Source organism: Macrobrachium rosenbergii, chromosome 5, assembly GCF_040412425.1.
Source record: "Macrobrachium rosenbergii isolate ZJJX-2024 chromosome 5, ASM4041242v1, whole genome shotgun sequence".
NCBI lineage: Eukaryota > Metazoa > Arthropoda > Malacostraca > Decapoda > Palaemonidae > Macrobrachium > Macrobrachium rosenbergii.
Window position 1 is genome coordinate 63,030,628 of NC_089745.1, and position 25,000 is coordinate 63,055,627.

At 39.7% G+C, this 25,000-nt stretch overlaps 1 protein-coding gene across 8 annotated transcripts in view; it reads right to left on the bottom strand.

Annotated features, from left to right (window-relative positions):
* LOC136838854 (uncharacterized) overlaps nt 1-25,000 on the bottom strand; it is a 208,323-nt gene that overhangs the window by 140,540 nt on the left and 42,783 nt on the right. For 4 of the 8 annotated variants that reach the window (XM_067104509.1, XM_067104506.1, XM_067104504.1 and 1 more), the window contains exons 5-6: nt 10,284-10,361; nt 7,973-8,212 (exon numbers count right to left, since the gene is read on the bottom strand). In XM_067104509.1, coding sequence (XP_066960610.1) covers nt 7,973-8,212; nt 10,284-10,361 — 318 coding nt within the window. The remainder of the gene's footprint in view (nt 1-7,972; nt 8,213-10,283; nt 10,362-25,000) is intronic. The other 4 variants (XM_067104505.1, XM_067104510.1, XM_067104508.1 and 1 more) reach the window with 1 other exon arrangement.

Genomic DNA, 25,000 nt, shown 5'->3' on the forward strand with positions numbered 1-25,000 from the left:
CTTATGATTGAATGTATTTGCTTCAGATTTTTACCACTTATTCTACAACTAATAATGAAAATTCTCTCATGGGGAAATTTACAAATTCAACCTCTGAGTTCATTTGTTTTGCAGTTGAAAAAATCATGATATCACTTTTCAAAATTAATATGCAAAATTAAAGTTGCACAGAAAAGTGATTTTCCCGACAACACAATAAAGATATATAGTTATACTACACTATATGTTCCACTGACTCTGGTTCAGTCTTCTTGGAGAAATAAGCTTTAGTTTTAAAAAAAAAAAGTAAGTTTTGAGAACACAGCAAAACAAAACAATTTTTGTACTTTCAAAAATCCTGAGAGACTCTGGACATCTTGACCAAGTTTTCCCTATACCATTATAACCCATTTTCTCTGACAGGTCCCATACAAATGATGAACAAAATTGTCCATGAACCAATCTAAACATTTTTTTAGTAATAACATTTCAAGATATGTTTATTACACAGAAAACAGTCCAAAACAGTGTATAACTCAAACTTGATCCTACCCAGGATCATTCATAGGCTTTTTTTTATGTGTTTTATAATTTGTCGTTCACAGTGCCATACAAGCAATGAACAAAATCGTCCATGAACCACTCTAAACTTTATTTTAGCAGTAACGTTTTTAGATATGTTTATTTACACAAAACAGACCAAAACACTCTATAACTTGCTTGATCCTATCCTGCATTATTCACACAGACATTTTTTACAAATCTTTTTTGTAATATGTGGTTCACAGTGTTATACAAGTGATGAACAAAACTGTCAATAAATCAATCTTAAATTTTTTTTAGTATTCTCGATTCAGGATAAGTTTAGTTAGACATAAAACAGTCGAAAACTGTAAATAACTAAATTTGATAATTCCCTGAAATTCAGCAGTTGGCGCACCCCTTAAAAGGGGGGGAGGAGGGTGAGACAACTTCCACCCTAGCCAGCTGAAGATAATACTGTGTCCACAAGGGGAGGACTTCCATTGCATGTGATGCTGTAGAAGACGACCCCTGACCATGTAAGCCCTATTGGGTTCCATCACTTCCCTTGCCTTTAATGGGCATTCCAGGAGTTGATTTTCCTTTTCCCAGGTAGGAGCCTCTTTGCATGCTTCAAAAAGGATGCTTTTGCTGCTGTTGTCCCTTTTTCTGTTGTTGAAAAATCCTTTATGGGTGACTTGAGGCTTGTATGGCTCCGAGTCATAACGAACTTTCTTTCATTTAGGAAGAGGAAACTCTCGAGGTCGTTGCTTCCCGGATTCCCCTTTTCCAAGAAGAGCATATATTGTACACTTCTGTTGTTGGGCTCATTCAATGAGTTGGGACAGAACAGACTCCTAAAACAGGTCCTTACAGAAGGGGGAAAAATGTAATAAGGAGGTTACATTGGGGAAACACATATTGGAGCCCACCAATGTTTCCATTCGAGCCTTAATGTGATACTGGAAAATCATAGGGTGCTCCCATGGGGTCCGCATAAGTGTTTTGGCTACAGCAGCAAACGTTGTTTTAAAAGATTCAGCAAGCTTTCTAATGGAAACTTCCAGCATAGTAGTAGAAGTTATAATATTGAGGAGGTGGAGCCTGGCATGAAGTTCAGCCAAGGCTGTCCCCTCTGAGATTATTCTCATAGGGGTCACAAACTGCTGAGTAGCCACATCCAGATGGAGCTTTTTACTTTCAAAAGGAAGGATAAGTTTTGTCCATTCCTTAGTAGAATTATCAGATACTGGGATGACGGAGACAAATGGCTTTAATTCTGCCAATGGCTCTCGTTTCCCAGTTACCACAAAATTATGAAAATTTGCCTTTACATGATTAATTGTTTTAAAAGTGAAGGGGCCAAAAGCTGGGGCTACCCAGTGAGCATATAGGTTCTCTAAAATAATTGTAGAACTCCATTTCCCATTACCCTGGTAAAAGGTTTCTTCTATAGCTTTCAATGCTATATTCGTAGGTAAGATAACTCTATCCTTCGGCAGTTTCTCACTGCCTACTGAAGGAGGGACTAAGAGCCATTCAGTATAAGGAAACGCTGCCCTGTCCCGAAATTTACATGTTCAACTTCAATCATAGTTTTCCTTTCATTAATAAGGTATTTGCCATCAGGAGAAAGGATACACATTGAGGCATTGCGCCAAGGGTTATCAGTATCATCAGGGGCAGTTATTGGAGCCCCTACTAACCTTTGTTTTGAAGTTCTGCGACCCGAACTGGCCTTGCTATTGCTACCAGTCAGAGCTCTGGAACCAAAACTCTGTCTGAGAAGACATCACAGCCACTTTCTTCTTTTGTTTTAAGACTGAGAAATTCTTACACATTACATCTAATTCAGTATCCAGGACTGACATGTTTTCCCTCTTGGGAATTATGGATAACGTCTTCTGGGTTCAGAAGGGCAGTTTCAGTGGCAATATCCACTTCTTGTCCGATAAAAGGGATATCTCTCCCAAATAAAGACTCCTCTTCTCCATCAGGGGAGTTGACCTGGGAGGTACTAGGAACCAATGCTTTAGGGTTTTGGCCCAAACATGGGTTCTGCTCAGAGAGGGAGGGAAATATGATCTGCCGGAGTTCTGCCAGAAAGATGTTGTCGCCTCCTCCCGTACCCTTACTGAAACCTAGGACCCAACGAAACAGCTTAAAGAGAGTTGTTTCATTCTTAAAACTTGTTGCCAGGAGCATGTTACATATTACATACATGTCCGGCAACCAACTATATTCCCCTTTACTCCTACAAGGGCTGTGCTCATGGCAGGTGGTATGAACCGTACCTACTGGTGAAAAGCGTACTGAGCAATTTGCTGCGCCACACATAATTTGTACAGGAGAATTGATAAAACCACTGCCAGTCTTTCAAATCAGTATAAACCAGTACTACTAAACTGTAATTAATCACAGTCACTTCCAAGCAAATAAGAAAAGTGTGGGTGAAAAACTATTACCTTTTAAATTAGCAAACATTTGTGAGTGCCAGCAACCAAAATTGTAACTGTTACTACTACTACTACAGTACTGTTGCTACTACTTACAAGTCTCATATAAAAAATTAAATTTTTATAATAAAATAAGGTTTCATATATACTTACCAAGTAATTACATAGCTATAGTTTCTACTTTAAATGGCAGCTTAAGAATTGAAAATTCGCAGTAGTGCTCTTTCGGGGAAGAATAGGTACAATGTAGCTAAAGAGCTCAGTTCGTTTATGCTCTAAGTCCATGTGAGGGGAGGAGGGACAGGCTCTGTTCATGTAATTACTTGGTGTCCTTCTCCTAAAAGAGTTGCCTGCCAAGGCTAAAGAGTCTCTTCTACCCTACAATATACAATTTGATGAGGAGGCCCACCTCCCTAACAAAGATACATAACTGCTCTTTATTACAATCCTCACCCAGAATTTTAGCAAGGATAAAATGTCCGCCACTGTCATGTCCCCAGGACAGGAACCTATGCCTTACAATCCCAAGACTGGTACATCCGACCAGCAAATGTCTCTCAATCAAGGGCTCAACACACTCATCGTAGAATGGAGGATTTTCACCTGGCATCAAGAACCCACGAGTGAGTCTTGTATGTCCAATCCTTAGCCTGCACAAAATTGTTTCTTGTCTCCTTGGCATGTAAAGATATGACCAAGGAGATGAGAATGACGTAATGCTGCGCATCTTTTGATTGGTTTCAGTTCCTTCCCAAAGGGACCGCCAAGGCTTTTTCCTTTTCTGACAAGAGGATATATATCCCAACATGGGAGTAAGCATCTTTTGGGTTCTGGGGAAGTGACTGCTGACTTAGCAAGTTGATCAGCTTGCTCGTTCCCAACCATCCCAACATGGGAAGGCACCCAGCAAAAATCCACATCTTTACCTCTTCTTTTCACTATAAGCAGCCATTCCAATAGTCTAAAATCAGTGGGTGTGCAAGGTTAAAAGATTCAAAAGACTGAAGAACACTTCTTGAGTCACAATATATATCAAAACTATTTTCATTCTGAGTTAAAATTTCTTTTATGGCCTTTAAATTGCATGTAGTTATGCTGTAAAAATAAGCTGCAACTGATGATAATCTCCAGCTTTTTTCTGCATCAGGGAAGGCCACTCCAAAGCCCATGCCAGCATCTGACTTTGAGCCATCCATGAAAACGCAGTGAGTTATCATGTTGAGAGGAATGATTTAAAAATACTTATTTCATTGCCTCATTGGACTTTTCTCCTTTTGTTGAAGCTGAAAATATCTACAAAATTTTCCGACTGAAGGTTCCAAGGGAGGCTAAACAAATACCTACCTGGTAAAATTGCTGTCCTTGGAATGTTTAATTGATGGATTATAAGTTTTACTCTAAAAGCAAATGGTTTACGAAAAGCCAATGCCTTCCATTTCTGATACACTGCCTGTTAAGGACTTAGGGAACCTCTGAAATCTGTGCCAGCTCTGAACCAGCAGACGGTAATGTAGATCCAGAGGCATCTCACCATCTACAAGCATTCACTCGGTGGGAAGTAACTCAAATGCTCCTGTAGATAATCTTACTCCTCCATGATGGATTGAATTAAGCATATTAAGGCTATTAGGCTTTGCTGAGGTGTACACTTCACACCCATATGGTAATTTTGAAAAGACTAAAGCTTTGTAATAGTACCAACATCTGAGTTCAGTCTGCAAACCATAAAGTGTGGGACAGAACTTCCAGCATGCCCATTGCTTTCAAGCATTTTGCCTTGAAATACTTCAGATGTGGATTCCTAGTCAGTTTGCTATCAAAAATTAACCCAATAAATCTTGTTTCACCAACACATGGAATTCTCTGCCCATTTATAAACAGATGTGGTTCAGGATGGGATCTCCTTAATATGGCAAAAGTGCATGGTTACCGTTTTACAAGCTGAAAACCTAAAACCATTCAGCCACTGCCATCCTTGTTACTGCAAAAGATATCAAAAGATCATCAACAAAAAGTGTACACGTTACATCTGGGGGAATTATTTTTTACATTTCATTGACTTTTACGGCAAACAAGGTTACACTTACAACACTTCCTTGTGGCACTCTTTCTTCTTGGTTGAATACATCTGACATTGTTGCTCCTACCTGAACCTAAAATAACCTATTTTTTTTTTAAAAACCCTTGATAAAAAGAGGCAAACTGCCTCTCAGATTACATTCATAAAGGATCCTCAGAATGCCATATCTCCATGTTGTATCATAAGTCTTCTCTAGATCAAAGAAAGCAGTGATGTGATGCTGTTTGTTAGCAAAAGGTTCACATATTGAAAATTCCATTTGAACCAATGTATCAGTTGTGGAGCGCATACTTCAAAAACCACACTGAGTAGGCGACAGATATTTGCAACTCTCCAAGTACCACATCAAACGTGTGTTCACATTTTTTCATGATCTTACACAGACATGATGTCAGTGCAAGGGGACGATAATTCTCTGTTACGAACGGGTCTTTCCCCAGTTTCACGAATGGCGGTAATTTTAACATCTCCCATAGCTTAGGGAAGATATGTTCTCAGAAAATTCTGTAAAGGCTTATTATGAAAGATCTGGTATTCGGGGGTATGCTTAATTACTGAATATGTTATGTCATCAAGCCCACAAGCTGATTCACTACATTTATTTAAGGCTGATTAAAATTCTCTCATAGCAAAAGGTACATTGTATTGTTCATTCCTTGATTTATTAAAATCAATTTCAACCTGCTCCAGTAGCCTTCTCTGAGCTGAATAGGGTCTGTTATCATTATTTTTTGCAACGTTTGCAAAATGATTAGCAAACTCATTTGCCACAAACTGGGGATCTGCTACTTTACTACCACTGATCTTGATAACTGGAGGTGGGAAGGTAGAAATTAGCCTGGTATTTTTCTAACTCTCTACCACTCCATAGTCAGGGGTGTTTTTTTAGTTTAGTAAAGATATGAAAATTGTCAAAGATTCCTATTGTACCTTTTAATTTACAGGCAGAAATGAGCTCTTGCTTTTTGAAATTCAATACGGTTATACTGACATTTTCATCCGCAATACCTGGTGAAATCTGACCTTATAGTTCTATGAGTTTTCTGGAATTTATGAGTCCACCAGGGAACCGGTCGGCAGATAAATATACCAGAAGTCCTCGGTGCTGATTCGGTGACCAGCCAAGAACATTACTGCATTTAAGAAAGCAATAGCTCATCTACAGAGGGAAAGCCATCAACCAAGTCATCTACTGAGCTGTGTTCCTGGAATGTTGCCCAATCAGCTCTACCAATGTTCCATTTACGTAACCTTGAAGATGGAAGATTTGAAGCAACATTCATTACTACTGGAAAATGGTGGCTGGTAAATCTATCATTTATCATTCATTACTACTGGAAAATGGTGGCTGGTAAATCTATCATTTATCACTCTCCAAATGAAATCAATAAGGCAGTCATCACTGCATACAGATAAGTCAATTGCTGACAATGTGTCTGTTTAAAAGTGAAAATGTGTAGACTCCTGTGTTGAGGATTCCAACATTTTCACTTTCTATGATGAAACGTAGGCAATTTCCTCTTTGACTGGTAACAACATTACCCTAAAAAAAGGGTTTCTACTACGTATTCATATCTTCCTGATTAAAAGGAACATGACGGCTTTTGAATATGGGATTTAAATTCATAAATGGGGAAGACTTCACTAGGTGGTATATAGAGAGAGCATACCGTATATTAGTGAAAAATGATAATGGGAAAAAGTTTCAGAGCATATCCGTATATTAGTGAAAAATGATAATGGGAAAAAGTTTCAAACAAGTCTATGAATCTGCATGTAAAGCAGATATGATAATGAGAAGAAAGTTTCAACAAAAAACTCAGATTCTGCATGTAAAGCAGATATGATAATGGGAAAAAAGTTTCAGACAAAAATCTCAGGTTCTGCATGTAAACCAGATATGATAATGGGAAAAAAGTTTCACACAAGGCTCTGGTTCAGATGCCAGAAGAGTCAGCAAACAATATGCAGAAATCACCAACCACAAGTAACTCCTCTTCCTTACACAATTTTTTTTTTCTGCAAACTTTTCACTCACAATGAAATGGCACTACAAGTAATAATGGGTTTGTTGGGATTGGATGCCAAAGCAACAGCGAGAGAGAAACATTGATGTTAAACCATCAAAAACTGATGAAGGCAAGAGGATGGTCATTAGAACCAGCTCAATAAACACAATCCCTTTGATCAACTTTCATAAATTCTCAAACATTAGGACACAGTACTGGGGCAATCATTTCATCTGTAACAGCACAACCATGGTTGATTTTATAGACAGCATTATGTGCTGCATTGTTTCTCAAGCAATTAAGGATTAGAGAATATTTATCTCAACTGAAATGCTACTAGTATCTGTGATGCAATTAAAACCAAAGAAAAACTAAAATACCAGTAATAAAGTCAGTGGCGAAATTAAAATGAATGAAACATAAGTCTCTACAAACACTGCATCTTTCCAGGGTACATAATGTAAACAAAATCACTCATCAAGTTTAAAAAACAAAATTTCATTACTGTATATGCATTCACTTATATTCACTATACATATTTCATAATAAAAATTTTTTAAATGCTACATAACACAAACACATGGATAGTATTCACAAAAAAACTGGTCAGAGAAATTGTGAAAAATGCCTTTGATATACTTTGCATACAAAGTAAAGATGGTTAATTTAAAACCCCAGGAAGTCAAAATAGCACCTTATTTTAAACAAATTCTAACAATTTTCATGCACAATCAACACAGTAATCTCCTCATTCACAATAATCCATTGTGATTTTTAAAGCTGCACACACACATACTCCTCAAAACTGTTTCCAAGGTTACTATTAAAATTAGATGTATCAGGAAACTGACATGAGAACTGTATCCCATTTGTAAAATTAAAACCTCTAAATTTTGCTGTCACCACAGCTACATAAAAATACTTACAGTATGAGGTCCATTTCTAAATGCATTTTCAGCCATAAATATTTTTGCATATGTAACAAAGCCAAATCCTCGAGACTTCCTGGCCTTCTTGTCTTCCATGACAACAGCATCAACAAGTTCACCATATCTTGAAAAGTAATTTCTGAGTGTTGCTGTATCTGTAACACTGTTTAAACCTCCTATGAAGAGTTTACAGTCACTTTCTTTATCTAAACGGTCTGGGTTATTATCTCTTTGCTCCTGAAAAAAAAAAAAATATTTTCATTATATAAATCACATTTGCTAAAAGAACCTATGCAATATTGATTAATGTAATCTGAGTATAATAAACTTTACAAAACAAGGTTGAAAGTAAATATTTGCTTACAAAACTGAAATCCTAAAATGAAAATAAAAATTATTCTTAATTTAAACCTCTACCCTGTCTACCAAAGAGCAAAGACCAACTTGAACTTTTCACACAACCAAATATTCCAACATCAAATGCTTCAAGAACATTAAAACTATCATAAGTTCAAAGATCCCATTACCAATCATGACTATTGTACACAGGATATACATTAGTGGAACAACATTCACCTTTGATAGGTGTTCAAGATTACAATTAATAATACAAAAACCAAGTGTATGTAAATATTTTTAGAGAGCAAATATAATGCTCTTAATTTAGGTTTCACTATGAAATATTGAAATATAAATAAACAAAAGATATATGAGGATGATCAAGGTATAAAGCCCTACAAGATGCCTCCAGACCCTTTTGCAATTCTTTTTATACTAAGTAAAAAATGAAAATGAAAAACTAATGAGCTTGAAATATCAATAACCACTCCAACTTTTCTTAATCATCCACAGGTGGGCACTAAATTATCACTTTACATGGTGAACACCTAAGATACCAGCCATGGGAAAAAACATGTAATGCTGTAGTACAGTGGAACCCCAGTCTCCGACCGTACCGAAACTCGACAAAATCGGATTCCGACACGAAATGCCGAGTAAACTTTGTGCCAGTTCCCAAACAACAAACCGGAATCCGACCCGACGCCTGACGCGATCCGACCCATCGACGAAACATATGATGTTTGTAAACAAAAGTGTTTCGGTAACGCCGCCGCTAGTTGGCGTTGTTGGTGGCGTTCTTCCCAAGTACATTTAAAAGCACTTAAAGCCCACTCACGCTGCCGCTGCTGTTTGAAAAAGAAGTGCAATGTTTATGTGTGCTGTTCGTTAGTGAGTGCCGTAAGGTTCTCGGTAAAGAAGAGCTTAGCCTGAGGTTAACTCGGAGATTCTGCTTACAAGGAATAGTCTCATGCTCGATTTTTTTTTAGACAGAGGAGCACTTGTGCATTTCTGTAGCGAATGCAATGTTTACGTGTGCTGTTCGTTAGTGAATGCCGTAAGGTTCTCGGTAAAGAAGGGTTAGCCTAAGGTTAACTCGGGATTCTGCTTACAAGGATATTTTATTGAAAAATACATGTTAGGGTATCATAACATTTATTGAAAGATGTTTTGCAGTGATTTTATACATTACAGTAGACTCTGAATGGAATTTACCATAAATTAATACAATCCTGAACGTACACAATGTTTATGTAGTACCGCGATACGCCACCAGGACGGCGCTCTGGTTTGTTTACATCCGCGCTTGCCACAAGCTGCCGATGCCGACGTAACTTAAGACGTTTTTCTTAATTTTTATAACAGACTCTACAGTACATTCGGCTTATTTTTAATATTGTATTATTAATTTAATGTAATGACCAGGCTTGTTTTTCATTGTATTTATCATTAACAACAGTTTTTATGCGTACCTGTTACAGTACATTCTGGAGTGCATATGGGCTGCCTAGCCTAGCCTGCAGCGCTCGGTCCACCACTGGTAGGCCAATTTTTTTGATACAGTATGCATTTAAAACTGTAAGAAGACTTCTAATAAGGTAAGTTATTTTACTCTGAACTTATTTAATTGTAATGTGTGTAGTGTTTTGTATAAAAAGACAAGGGAGTAGTGACTGGTGATCAGGAACGGATTAATCCATTTTCAGTTATTTCTTATGGTCGAAACTGATTCGGAATTCGACAAAATCGAATCTCGACATTCCTTCTAGAACGGATTAGCGTCGGAAACCGAGGTACCACTGTATATGAATTTTCAAATGTTCATTTCCAAAAATACTGTCTTGATGACTGTACTGCAAAGGGTTCCCTCCCAAAAATGCAAAAGTAAACATTATTAAAGACAAATGCAGTAAACTACAACTATATAATGTAAGTATGTATAGACAGAAATTCAAAACTGAAAACTTACAAGATCCATAGGTGTATTGTCATAATTATCTCGAGTCATCTCAGTATTCCCCAAAATTCCATCGCCTCTTCCAAACATCTGAAGTAAAGTTTTCGACAATATTATTGTCAATAGTAAAAGTGGTGACAAAAAATTACTGAAACTTTATTTTCACTAAAGTATCCATGACAGAGTCTGAAAGAGAGAGAAGTTAGCATAATACTAGCAAATATCTGTTCACAGTTACATTTAATTTTGATCTAAATAGAAGACTTTTAACATGGGATATACTATGTTTAACCCAGTAAACAAGTTTTTCCACTCTCCTCTTTTCATACTACCGGCTTTTCACCCATTCCTTTTCAAATTTATAAGGGATTTTTTGCAATCCACTTCCTACTTCCAAGTACAGTGTGCTGTACAGGGAATTATCCCTTCATCTCTATTTACCTCTAGTTAATTCTTATACTTCTTCAAAATGAATATTTGCTCTTACCATACCACAGTACTAAAAACTTATTGACATTGAAGACATGAGAGAGAGAGAGAGAGAGAGAGAGAGAGAGAGAGAGAGAGAGAGAGAGAGAGAGAGAGAGAGAGAGAGATTATTATGAGGTATTTTGGTAAACACAACTAAACATCATCAATCATTAGTTCAGACACTAATTGCACAGGACTAACATCACAAAAGGAGAAGCTGACATCAAAACATTTATGATGATAACCATTACTATTATTATCATTAATATTAGTAAATAGTTTACAAACACCATTACTTTTACCCTGCTGGACTTGCAAAAGGGCTCAACTGAAAGATCTGTTCTTAGATGACTTATGGTAATGTTAAAACAAAAGTTTGAAGGGTCAGCATGAAGAGACCAAGGGGATTGGATAACAGTGCAAGGCATGTAATACGCAGCTAGGTTGAAGAGACACAGCAATGAACCTTTCAGACTGTCTACAGAGTGTTATGCAAGCATCAAAAGGGACGAAATATTACTACCTGGAAGAATATATAACTTCAAGACCACTATCTTGGGACATACTATAGTCCTCACAATGGAAAGAATGAAAATAATACAACAGTACAGATAAAAATCTGCCACAAATGACATACAATGTTGATTGCAATGGCATGTCAATGGAAAAGGAGGCATAACACCTGTTAGATAGATAGTTATAAAAAAATTTTTCTAATAAAAAAGTAAGATTAATTAGATTTTATCTAACAAATCAGTTTCATATAACTTTCAAGTGGATACCAAAAATCTTGATGAGAATGACTTGTGTACAATACAGGTAGTGCTCGAGTTACGATGATTCGACTTACGATAATTCGCTTTTACGATGGAGTTAGCAATTAATATCGATCGACAATATTTTGAAAATACGTATTTTTAAATTTCATGGGCGACTGGCGCGCGGCAACAATGTACAATCAGGAAGCGTCACGGTGTATGCGATACGTTGGCCGAGAGGCTGGAATAGGTACATTAATTCAATGAGCTGACCTCACTTGCTCTCGTTGTGTCGGATGTTAAAATAGGTCAGTGTTCATTTGCAATTTCTGTGCGTTTGTAAATACAGGTAGTGCACAAGTGACGATAATTCGAGTTTACGATGGAGTTAGCAATTAATACCGGTACGACAATATATAGAAAATATTTTTAAAATTTCGAGCGGGCACAGGCAACAGCGTACACTACAGTTGCCGTAGAATCAGGCAGCAAGAGAGACCAACTTACGATAGACCAACTTCTTTTTCTCCATCTCTTTATTCCATCTTCTAGTTAAAAAAGTATAGTTAAAAAAGTAAGAGAATGATAAAAGCATTGTTAGTAACCTTATACTCTTGCGAAAATGCCTACAGCCATAAACAACCGAACGAGACTCTGTTGTTTTGCTAATAACCGAATCGGATAACAACTGTTTTTGTGGCGGTATTCACACCCACAAACAACACAACACGCAACACTCACCCTGATCTTCGGTTGCTGGAGATGGATAAGGTCCACGGTCACCAATCACAGCACACACCCACGAAACAAAAAACTTAAACCGACCCTCCACCAACAACGAAACAACAAAAAAAAAAGAGACACATGAATCATTAATGTGGTCCCAAAAAAAACAGACGAACTCCCGTTCACTTTCAAGGTTGGACCTCAACTGCCCAAGACTTCCCAAAAAAACGAAAAACTCCCAACAGACCGACAGACCGACAGACAGAGAGACGGCCGTAAAACCAACTCCAACAACCGAACCACTCACAACGACAATTACACTCTCTCTCTCTCTCTCTCTCTCTCTCTCTCTCTCTCACAAAACGTTGGGAAATGCTAAATAAAAACAAATTTATTCATCCCTCTATATTTCTCCCCCCTTTTAGCATTTCCCAACCAACACCTTTCACACCCCTCTCAAATCGCCTTACGCAACACCCACGGATGCTCACTAGCAAGTCCTCTAGATCGCGTTCACGGGCACGCAATCATTCTCTCAGACTCGCTCTCTCTTCCAGCAACATTCAGATTTACATTTTCTCCTCCATTCTCTCTCAGATTCACACTATCTTCTTCACTATTACCACTCTCAATTTCATCCACAATCTCATCTATACCCTCTAACTAGTTCCCAAATACCTCCCCCAATTCTTCAACTAACCCATCCCATTTGCTCATTGACCTTTCCAATTCTTGCAACGATTCATTCATGCTTTCAATCACTCGTCTATCACTGCTACGCTCTCTTCCTCTTACACTTTCGCTCACCTCCAACGTTCACTAACCCCTACGTTCAGTCAACTCAGTTATATCAAACCCGCATATGCTATCGTTCTATCCATACCATCCCATTCATCCATGTATTACACGCTTTATCACTCATTTCCACTTTGGCACTCACACCCCTATCACACAACTTATGACCATTCAGTTTACTTACGTTCTTCCCTTTCTTACGTTTTTACCATACTCTATCAAAACAAATTGCTGATCCTCCATACACAAGCTCTCATGCATACTTGGTTCACCCACATTCGATTTCAACCATTTATACACCCCATTCTCTCACATATTCCGGTACATCCTTCCATCTACGCAATTGGTTGTGATGCGCTCGCATTTCTCTCACACTACCATCTACACATACTTCCCCTACAACATAACTAAGCCCACTGGGACCAACTTCCAACACCTCATACGGACCCTCAAATTTTCCACGCACTTTATTTACATTCAACCGCCCTTTCTCGATTACTTCTTTCAACACTTTCTCGCCCACCTTGTAACTTTCAAACCTTTCATGCGCCTTCTTCCATACCTCCCTATCATTCTCAGATAGACCCAATCTCGGTCTCACTATCTTTTCAAAATTTAACACATATTTACACGGAGACATACCAATACCCTTATGCACGGTGGCGTTGTATACCCACAACGCTAAGCCAAACGTTTACATCCCAATCATTATCACATTCACTCATCATACGTAATATCTCTGTCAACGTTCTCACCATTCGTTCCGTAATCCATTCGCACTGGGCATATCACGGCGTAGAGTACACATGTTCTATGCCCCAATCACGCAACATTTGCTCAAACTCCCATCCAACAAATTCGGGCCCATTGTCACTCAACATTCGCGTCGGCTTGCACACACACATTGGCAACATCACTTGACCCACCATTCTCGCTACAGTCTCACTCTTTTTGTTCGAATCGCTACCGCATATGCAAACTTACTCAAATGATCTACCATTACAACCATTCCCACATGTTCTCTAGCAGTCACAGGCAACGACACACAATCAATCACAACCATCTCAAATAACTCTTTCATCTGCAATCGCAACACAGGTGGATTCACATGCACACTTTGATACTTACCCTTCTGACAGTCCGCACAATTAATCGCTACATCCGCACAAATTTTACTCAATCCAGGCACATACAATCTCTCTCTCATACATTCCCATAATTTATTTTTCCCCAGATGCCCAAACCTATTATGCACCAATAAACACATACCCACGCTACGTCTTCCGAAAATACTGGCACATACACTTCCCCATCCCATATCCCTTCCTGATGCGAAAAATAAACTATACCTTTACATACAACAAATCTCTTAGCACTTAAACTTATACACTTCTAACTCAGACGGCCAACTTCCTACTCTTACACCCCTAACACACACTCTCTTAACATATTTATTTTCATGCACTGATTTTGCATCTGCTTAATTTCCTCTTCACTCAACAAATCATTTTCACTCCTTGCAATATCTACCATACCTACAAAACTAGTTTTAGACACATCCCCTCCTTTAACCTTCGTTATTTCCCTGCTGCCCTTTCCTAAAATTCCCCTCCCGACATCCACACTTATATCATGCATTCTCATAAAATCAACTCCTAATAAAAAACATGTTGGCATATCATTCTCATCCATGACTACAAAATTATGTATTATTTCAAATCCCCCTAACTGAATTTTTAATTGTACCTCCTCCCATACTAACACACTCCCTTGTCCCAAACCATGTATCCTTACACTCGTTGATTTTCTTTTTATATCCCAATCGCACCTTTCCAATTCACTAACTACTGTACTACTCACTAACGACACTTGTGCTCCCGTGTCTACCAAACTACAATATTTATTCTGATCCACCACTACATTCGTTACTAATTTACCTTTAAATTTTCATGCATACACGCTCTCACGGCTACATTCACCTGCTTAGCTTCCTCACAACCATCCTCATCGCATTCATCTTCAACGATATCCTCAACCCTACCCCTTATTCCTCATTTTCCCCACAATCACCTTTCTTCACCAGCCAGCTAGTATCCTTTCCACAGTGAACATTTAAAATCACATTCGTACCACTTTCATTCACCCTTCCTTTATACTCTACCGCCTATTCCATCCAAAGAACAATCGTACTGTAATTTTAAACATTTCCGCCACTACCAACAACACTTTCACTAACTTTTCCTCCTCATCTAATTCCCTTCCTTCCTCACGCACTCCTTCCGGCATCTCATTCATCACCTTTTCACGCAACTCGTTCATGCTCGCAGGTACTCCGTCAATCAACCCATTTATTTCCAAACTACTCAACCCCCAAAACAGACATTCCCCACACTCGATTCTCCCCTACATACTGTTGTTTTTTACCACAAATCCTACAGGTACTTGGTCCGGGTCCCAGTCGCTCCTAACCCTATCATCTCGTTCAGTCCACATACGCGACATAGCATCTGCAACAATATTCTGTCTACCTTGTACATACTCTACCTTAAAACTAAACTCATTCAAATCCTCTATCGTTCTTTTCAATTCTAGCATTCACACTCTCCTTCTTAACCATATATACTAGCGATTCGATGGTCCGTCCATATCACAAAATCTACCCCATACAAAAATACTTTCAATGCTTTCACACAAAACCTTATTGCAGCCAATTCCTTTTCAATCACCGAATATTTCAACTCCGCCCTTTCCAAACGCCTTGCTCACATACGCAATTACTCTCAATTGTTCTCCCCCATTCGCCTTCTGCATTTGTACCAAGCATCCTCCCATACTATATTTACTTGCATCCGTATACAGTTCTAGTTTATTCGCATTCTCACTATAGTCCGGGAAAGCCAACGTCACGTCTCTTGCAGCCTCCTCTTTCAATCTCTCGAACGCTTCGATCATTCGCTCATCCCATTTCAATCTTACACAATTTCTCTTCCCGTCCATTCAGTAAGTGGTTTCCCGATCCCTGAACAATCTTTTATAAACTTCCTTCCAAACTCAATTAAACCCAAAAATCCTTTCAACTCACGCGGTCCGGGGGCGTGGAAATTCCCTTACCTTATTCACGAACTTATCACTCTTCCCTTACACCTCTTCCACTCACCATATGCCCTAGGAATTCCACCTCCCCAGCCAACCAAGCACACTTTTCAAGTTTTACTTTTATTCCTACTTCTTCCAACCTTTCTAACACTCGTTCAAGCAGTTCCATATTCTCTTCTACAGTCTCACTCGCAATCAAAATGTCATCTATAAAAACAGTTACCTTCTTGCGATCAAACCCAGCCAGAACCACATTCATTGCCCTTTGGAAGGCAGCAGGCGCGTTAGCCAGTCCGAAACTCAATCTTGAACTGGTAGTGGCAGAAACCACTAGAAAAGGCCGTATCGCCTGCTCCCCTCCTCCAGAGGCATCTGGTAATAGCCCCTTACCAGATCTAATTTTGTAAACACTTTCATTCCATTCATCTTGTATACACAATCAGACACCACATTCATCGGGAATCGCTCTTTCACAGTTACTTCATTCACCTTCCGATAATCCACACACATTCGCAAACTTCCATCTGGCTTACGTGCCGGTACAATGGGGCTATTCAGGCGCTCGTACTCCTTTCAATCACTCCCACCCTCTCAAGCTCCTCACACTGCTCCTCTATCTCACGATTGATAGACGGAGAAAAATGTCAGGGGCGCTGATATATGGGGTGTCGTCTTCCAGAACTATTTTAAATTCGGGAAGCTTGATCCCCAAAATCCTCGTCTCCACGACTCAATGCCCCGCCTATCCCACAACATTCTCCTCAATCGTTCTCTTACGTTATCACTTACATTTTCATATACCTTTACTCTTTCCTTCAACTCCTCATACGTCCAATCATTAACTCCTTTCAAATCACCTGTCATCACCTGCCGTACCTTCACGTACCTCTCATCATCCACATTCACCAACGTCGTAATATTCCCACGCAATCTCCCTCACATATTCCTCGGACTCGCTTCTTCCTGACACTCGGCAATGACGTTATATATACCCTCGGATCTCCCATGTTCAAAACCCCATCATATACACACATTTGCCCTGACTAATTTATTTATGTCTATTCCTCAACCACATACTCACACCTATCATTGTTGGCTATCCCGAGGCTATCCGGCCATGCCACTTTCACACTCACAACTTCTCCAATCTCATGTGGCACTTTTACCCTCTCTGTCGCAATTACAGGCACTCTCTTCCACAATTTTTGCTCAACCCTACCATCCTTCCCCAAATACAAATCCCCAAGCACATCCCCTTTCATACGTAATTCAATTACATTCATACTAGGACGGACCACCATCCCACATTTTTTCAAAAACTCACATCCCAATAAAATATCATATTTATCATTCGTACTCTCAATCACACAAAAATCACTTTCATCCATCACTACACCCCCAATTTCTAACCGTTCACACACTTTCCAACCACTGCTACCCCTAAATTTCCAATCCTCTTACTTCCCCGACAGTTCCTAATCTCACGTATTCCTCAATTTCTCATCCATTCTTAAATATGACATTCATACTACACCCGGTATCTACTAAGGCAATCAATCTTACTCCCTTACAACACACTTGCACACTCATGCACTCTTCAGTCTTTCCAACAAAACCTCCCTCATGCAACAACCCCTCACGTACATGCATCACACGCATCGCTTGCATCCTGGAGGATCCACCCATTTGAACCCCTTCACACTCAGTTTCCCGAATTCGCTGTCACAGTCACCCTCTTTCGTCTACATACACTTGATACATGCCCTTCCATTCCACATTCGTCACACTTCGCTCTCGGTTCTGAACACATTCTCGCATAATGCCCATTCTTACCACAGTTGCCACATATTACATTCACTCGGGTACCCTACAACCATTAGCAATATGACCCACCTGTCCGCACCTGTAGCATTTAACCCCTATCTTTCGTACACTCCCTTACCAAAATGTCCCGGTTGCCCACACCCAAACACGCTCCCAAAGCCCACCTACACTCATTCTTTGTATGTCCTTTCTCCTTTCCACATCTAAAACACTTCGCTCGACTTCCACTCCTTCGACCTTCCCCTTTGTACACTACTATCCCTAACCCGTCCAATCCGTTGTTCCCTTACAAACCCACCATTCATCCTCACTGGCACCTCCACATTACTTGCTCTTACACTCCTATCTATTACACTATCGGCCATTCTCATTGGGCCCCTCAACACTGCATCCTAAAGCTTCCAAACTCTGGTACTCTCTCATCTACCCCAGCCCTTACACTTACACTTCTGCTCTCTTTTATAACCCTGTCAAGCTCATAATCTTCTACAATTTCCAAAATTTCTCCCCAAGTCAACCTTTCATTCGTCCATCTTTTCTTCTCCTTCCGCTTCAAGTTCACAAATTCTCTAACTCCATCTGGCACTGTCCTAACAACTTCCGTACTGACTCCTTACATTCATCTATCCCATCATCCCCAAACTTCTTCCTTGCCAACGTCTCCAGCCTACAAGCATACAGTGACAAGGTTTCCCCAGCTTTCATTCTTGCCTCATCAAATTCATTCTTCCTCTTATACTTAACACTCGCTTTCATACGCCTCGCTTGCTCAACTAGTCTAGCTTTCACCTTGTCATACTCAACATCTCCCACACTCATAATAACCCTATACATATCAAGCAAAAACCCAGTCAAATATTCTCCCAATTCTCGTGCCCACACTCTCTTACTTTCCCCATACTTATCCTGACAAAACCTTTCATACTCCGTAAAGAAATCATGCACATCCCTACTTCCATACTCATTATACTTTTCACACCGGGTACCTCCCTCACATACATAGCCTGTCTCACTTCTTTCTCACTTTCACTCTCACTTTCGCTACTTTCGCTCTGTCCTTTCATACCCTCTTCCGAATACAAAGAGTCCACTTCTGCACTTACATTCATCTTACTCATTACACTCTTCTTCCCCTCTTTTTATCCACTTTTATCCACTCACCTCCATCCACCTCACTATCACTACTGCCTTCACCCTCTCCCTTCTTTCCTGCCTTTCCCACTTCCTTACCCTTCTTACCAGTTTCCTTTCCCTTTCCCTTCTTCCCTTTTTCTTCCCCTGACTTATCCTTACTTTCCCTCTGTTCCTTCCCTTGCTTTTCATTCCCTTTTCCTTACCCTGCCTCTCATTCCCTCGTTTCTTACTTCCTATTCCCATATCACTTTCATCACTCACGCTTCCATTCACTTCTTCCTCCTTTTCTTTCTCTCTTGCCCCTTCACACGTTCCAGAGAACCTGCCTCCAACAGCCCCTTCTCCAAAAACACCCTTTGAACATACCTTTCATCATTTCTTCCACACTTTTCATCATTTCCTCTAACTTTTATCCATCCTCTCTTCCATTCTCTCTTCTGACTCTTTCATCTCCCCTTTCATTTCTTCTTTTGCACTTCTTAGCATTCCCTCCACCTCCTCCAACTGACTCCTCAATCTCTCATTCTCACCCCTCAACCACGTATTCTCCTCTCTCAACCTTACCAGTTCCTCTTCCATCCTTCTCTTCAGTCACACTACCAGCCACCAATCTCACTTGCAGCTGCAATACCAGCTGCCCCACGTTGGGCGCCAAATATTATGTGGCGGTATTCACACCACAAACAACACAACACACGCAACACTCACCCTGATCTTCGGTTGCTGGAGATGGATAAGGTCCACGGTCGCCAATCACAGCACACACCCACGAAACAAAAAACTTAAACCGACCCTCCACCAACAACGAACCAACAAAAAAAAAAAGAGACACATGAACCATTAATGTGGTCCCAAAAAAAGACGAACTCCCGTTCACTTTCAAGGTTGGACCTCAACTGCCCAAGACTTCCCCAAAAAGCGAAAAACTCCCGACAGACCGACAGACAGAGAGACAGCCGTAAAACCAACTCCAACAACCGAACCACTCACAACGACAATTACACTCTCTCTCTCTCTCTCTCTCTCTCTCTCACAAAACGTTGGGAAATGCTAAATAAAAACAAATTTCTTCATCCCTCTATATTTTGCTTGTATTTCAACCATCGTACGGTTAAACAATTACCGTACTTATGTTAAAAATGACGTTAAGTACTGATATGTTTTTACACTACCCTTATCCGCTTTGGAGAAAAGATCGGCAAGGAAATATACTGCTACAGTAAATTTAAGCTGCAAGTTGTAGTTGAAGCTGAGAAAAGAATGTTCAAGCTGCTAATGACTATAAATTATCGTGCATTGGCAACATGGATGAAACTCGACAGCAAATAAAATTGGAAAGTATTTCAATCAAAACTACTGGGCATGAAAAACACATATTACTGCTGTTTTCACGCTGATAAAAGATAAATATGAAAAGCTCGTAGTATGATGATGAAATCAAGAGAAAATAGCGAACAGAATCTTGATTTTTTTTTATTACACAAAACAAACGGCCAGCTGCCAACGTCATCTATTAACGAAAAAAATGGCTAAATTAATTTCACAACGAGACATATTTAAGTTATATTTCAACTTAAAAACACTTCGTATAACGAAAAATATATATGTCCCTTATAAATAAAGTATCTGGAGATTCATTTACGCTAACTAGAAGCAAGAAATGCCCTCTGAACCAAGTTAAACGCAGCGAAATAAAGACTGTGATCGATTCCCAAACCAAAACATTTGATCGCTATGATCGGAATTTATAATGCAAAAGCAATATAAGAATATTTTCGATTGGATACAGTGTAGTAAAGCATAACTTTTTAAAAGATCCATGGAAAAGATGCACATTCGTTATTTTGATGTTTGTATAATACGGTGTTATGTGAAAATAGAATACAGTATAATGTAGGCTAGGCTACCGTATATGATATATGAAAGTGCAGGCTAGGCCTTGTTTGTTATTCAATTTCTCTTTATACTGACTTATCATGTCAATCTGCATTGAACCTGCAGAATTAGCTGACACTAATAATTACTATACCATATATGTATAAAGTATACTGTGTAGTGTAGGCTAGGCTACCATATACATAGATGGTACTGATTACCCAAGTGTAGGCTAGGCCATATTCGAGTTACGATTTTTTCAACAAACGATGGGTTTTTTGGAACCTAACCCCATCGTAAGTAGGGGAATACCTGTACTTGTTATCCACTGTAGATTGAACTTAGCTGATTCACATGAAATACATTTCAATGTTAATACTGTAATACATACTCTACAGACATGAACTGGGTCATGAAGGTTGGTCATAAAGTAACCGTGTTAAATGGGCATGCTAAGTTCTCAGACACATTATAACAACTTTAATGTGGGTTTAATTTAATAACTACAAAAATCCTGTCATTTATTCATTATAATGGACTTTAGCAATATCACAACTGTTTTACTCAGATGTTTTTACCCATATGAGCAAACAGCAGTTCATAATTTTGTAAAAATGTTATGATTCTTGCTGACGGAATTGTGCTCCCAATTGTTATAATTATCTTTGCTAGTAGTACATTTAAACAGGATGGAATATGTGATTTAGGCATAAAGACAAGCACTGGGACCCATAGGGTTATTCAGTGCTATGATGAGAATGAATGAAAATGGAAATGATATAAATACTGGCAGTCCCCGGTTAACGGTGGGCTCGGTTAAAGGCAATCCGGTTTTATGGCGCTTGTTTAGCGCTGAAAATCAGCAATTTTTGGTACTGAAAATCGCTGACTTCCACTTATCAGCACAGATAATTGGGTATTTGCGCTGATACATACCTAATAGAGGCGCCGATAACCCCAAATCAGTGCTGATAAGCCCCAAAAATCGCTGATTTTCGGTTATCACACCCTCAGAACGGAAACCCCGCCGATAACCGGGGACTGCCTATAATGAGTTTATAATAGACATTCTAAAGGCCAATGTTAAAAAAGGTAAAATCAAAGATTTAATTTCTGATGGAATTAAAACTGCCATAAATAAGGTAAAAAAGACATAGTTATATAATTTTATGATGGAATTAAAACTGCCATAAATAAGGTAAAAAAGACATAGCTATATAAAATTATAAGATATTTTCATAAAAACTACAACCAACATCAATGTTGTCTCCTAAAATTTCAGTCATGGTTTTACCATCTAGGTGGTACATCTGCCTCTCATTAGCGTACCTGGTATGGTTAACCAGAATGTGCTCAACTGTCAAAGGGCTATCACAGTGAACACATATCGGAGCACTACTACCATCAAGAAGAAAATTATGTCAGTTGGCAGTGACCAATTCTCAGTCTTGTCAGAATAATTTCAGTCCTCCTGTCACTTTGATAGGATGATGGCCAAAATCCTATTTGAGGTCTAATAGTTTTTAACTTCTCATTATTAGCAAGAAGGGGATATGACCATTGCTCCTGCCGCTTACTTAGTATATAACTGTGAATTGAGATTTTCATATTTAAGTGGGGCACTCTAATTATATCAATTTCTCTTTTGGTACAGGCATCCTTTGCTTCTCTGTCTGCTTCTTAATTCCCTGGGATCCCAACATGACCAGGAATCCAACAAAAACATACCGTTTTAAGCCTACACGAAATGCGAAACAGCCATGCCTGAGTCTCCTGTACTAAAGGATGGGAAGAATTATAATCGTTCAGGATTTCTAGAGCACTTTTTACAATCTGAATATATGACACAAGACTTCTTATTTGAATATGCTATATCTAGGGCTTTAACAATGGCATATAGTTCAGGTGTATATACTGAAGCAGCAGGAGGCAGCTTTGCAACATCACAAAAATTATCGGTGACAACAGCTAAACCTACTCCCTCGCTTGACTTCGAGCCATCTGTATAAATTTTATAGTCGTTATCATGAGTGTCATCATGTTTTAAAAACTGTGACTGTATTACTACATCAGGGGTGTTCTTTTTCAGTATATTTTTCTTGCACAATTCAGTTTTTGGTATGAGCCAAGGTGGAATTTTGGAAGGGGCCGATTCATGCACATTCTGAGTCTGTACAGAAATGTTTTCATGATAAAATGAAGTTTCATATATACTTACCAAGTAACTACATAGCTATAGGTTTTCTAACCACAGAGCCTAAATTCAAAAATCGCAGTAGCGCTTCTATTCTTTTTGTGTAGGTGACAAGCCCCGCCCACTTTCGGGGGAGAACAACAACCTAGCAGAGAGCTTCAATTCGTTTGTGCCCTGATGTCCATGTGAGGGGAGGAGGGAGGGCTCTGACTCTGTAATTACTTGGTAAGCACATATGAAACTTAATTCTATCACGAAAATAACACTTCATATAAGTAACTTACCAGGTAATTACACAGCTGAATCCACATTGATAGGAGGTGGGGAACATGGACATATTCTACTTCAAAACATTAAGTAATGCTAATGACTTTGAAACAAAACCACACCCTAACCATTAAAAAACTGGTGGGTACTCCAGGTACAATGTAACCCCAGGCTCCCCATGGACTCGACAACCTACATCACGGCGAGGAGATAGCAGAGGGAAAGAGAGTTCCCTACGTTTGATGATGTCATTGGAGGACAGATCCAGACAGCTATGTTTGAAGACAGAACTCAGCATTGCCCTATACTCCTTGATGGTAGAGGACGACAACTACTTGAAAGTCCTCCGATAAAGCAAGATGTCGGCAATCTGATTTACAGATGTTTCAAAAGATGAGACGTGATGTCGACTGCACCATCTTTGGAAGACCGTCCTTTTGGATTAATAAACATTGCTAGAAGACTGACGTCTGCATCTAGCAACAGCCTCTGCAGCTAGTTTTGAAAAACCCTTCGCTGTGACAAGACTCCAGACAGTCTGAAGCTTGTCAGGGCCAGAGCAGACAACCCTTCTGGAACCTGAAGAAGTGGGGTTGTCTGAGAAAAGACTGTTTTTGTGGAAGGGCCTCAGGACATTCACTAATAACCAAAGCAGATCTGAGAACCATTCCTTCTTGGGCCAGAAAGGAGCAATGAGGGTCATCGAAACGTTGTGATGGGACGAGAACTTGATGATCACTTCCCTGACTATACCGAAGGGTGGGAAGGTGTAGATGTCCAGGTCTGTCCAGTCCAGAAGCATGCCATCTGTCGCCCATGCAATAGGGTCCGGGGCTGGAGAACAGAAGAGAGTAAGTACGTGATTCCTTGACATCGCAAACAGGTCTATGATTGGTCTGCCCCATAACCTCCACAGATTGTTGCAGACCAGAGGGTCCACTCTGTGGGAAGGACCTGCTTGCAACGGCTCAACTCATCCGCTAAGACGTTCAATCTCCCCTGGATGAACTGAGTGATGATTGTTACCTGGTTCTGCTCTGCCCAGAGAAGGAGATCTTTTGCGGTCTCGTAGAGGGAGGAGTGTGTGCCTCCTTGCTTGCAGATGTACAACAGGGCAGTGGTGTTGTCTGTGTGAACAATCACTGTCTTGCCGAAGATCAGAGTCAAGAAGGACTGGAGACCCAGGTGAATTGCCTTCAGTTCCTTGACGTTGATATGGAAGTTTCTTTGTTCCGTGGACCACATCCTGGAAACGTCTTGATTCCCTAGAAGGGCTCCCCAACGATCTGAGGCATCGGAATAAAAGTCTAGGTCAGGGCTCAAAGGAACAAGAGACTTCCCTCCCAGAAGTCTTCCTTCGCACAACCACCATTGCAGGTCCACTTTGATCTCCGATGTGATGGGAAAGACGAAGGAGCCTGGTGGGGTCTTCCTGTTCCAGTTGGCCTTGACAAAGAACTGCAGAACTCTCATGTGCAGTCTGCCCAACCTTACGAACTGCTCGATGGAGGCCAGATTCCCAAAGAGACTTATCCACTGATTGGCTGAACAGGATGGGAGAGAGAGGAGCCTGCAGACCATTTGAAGGC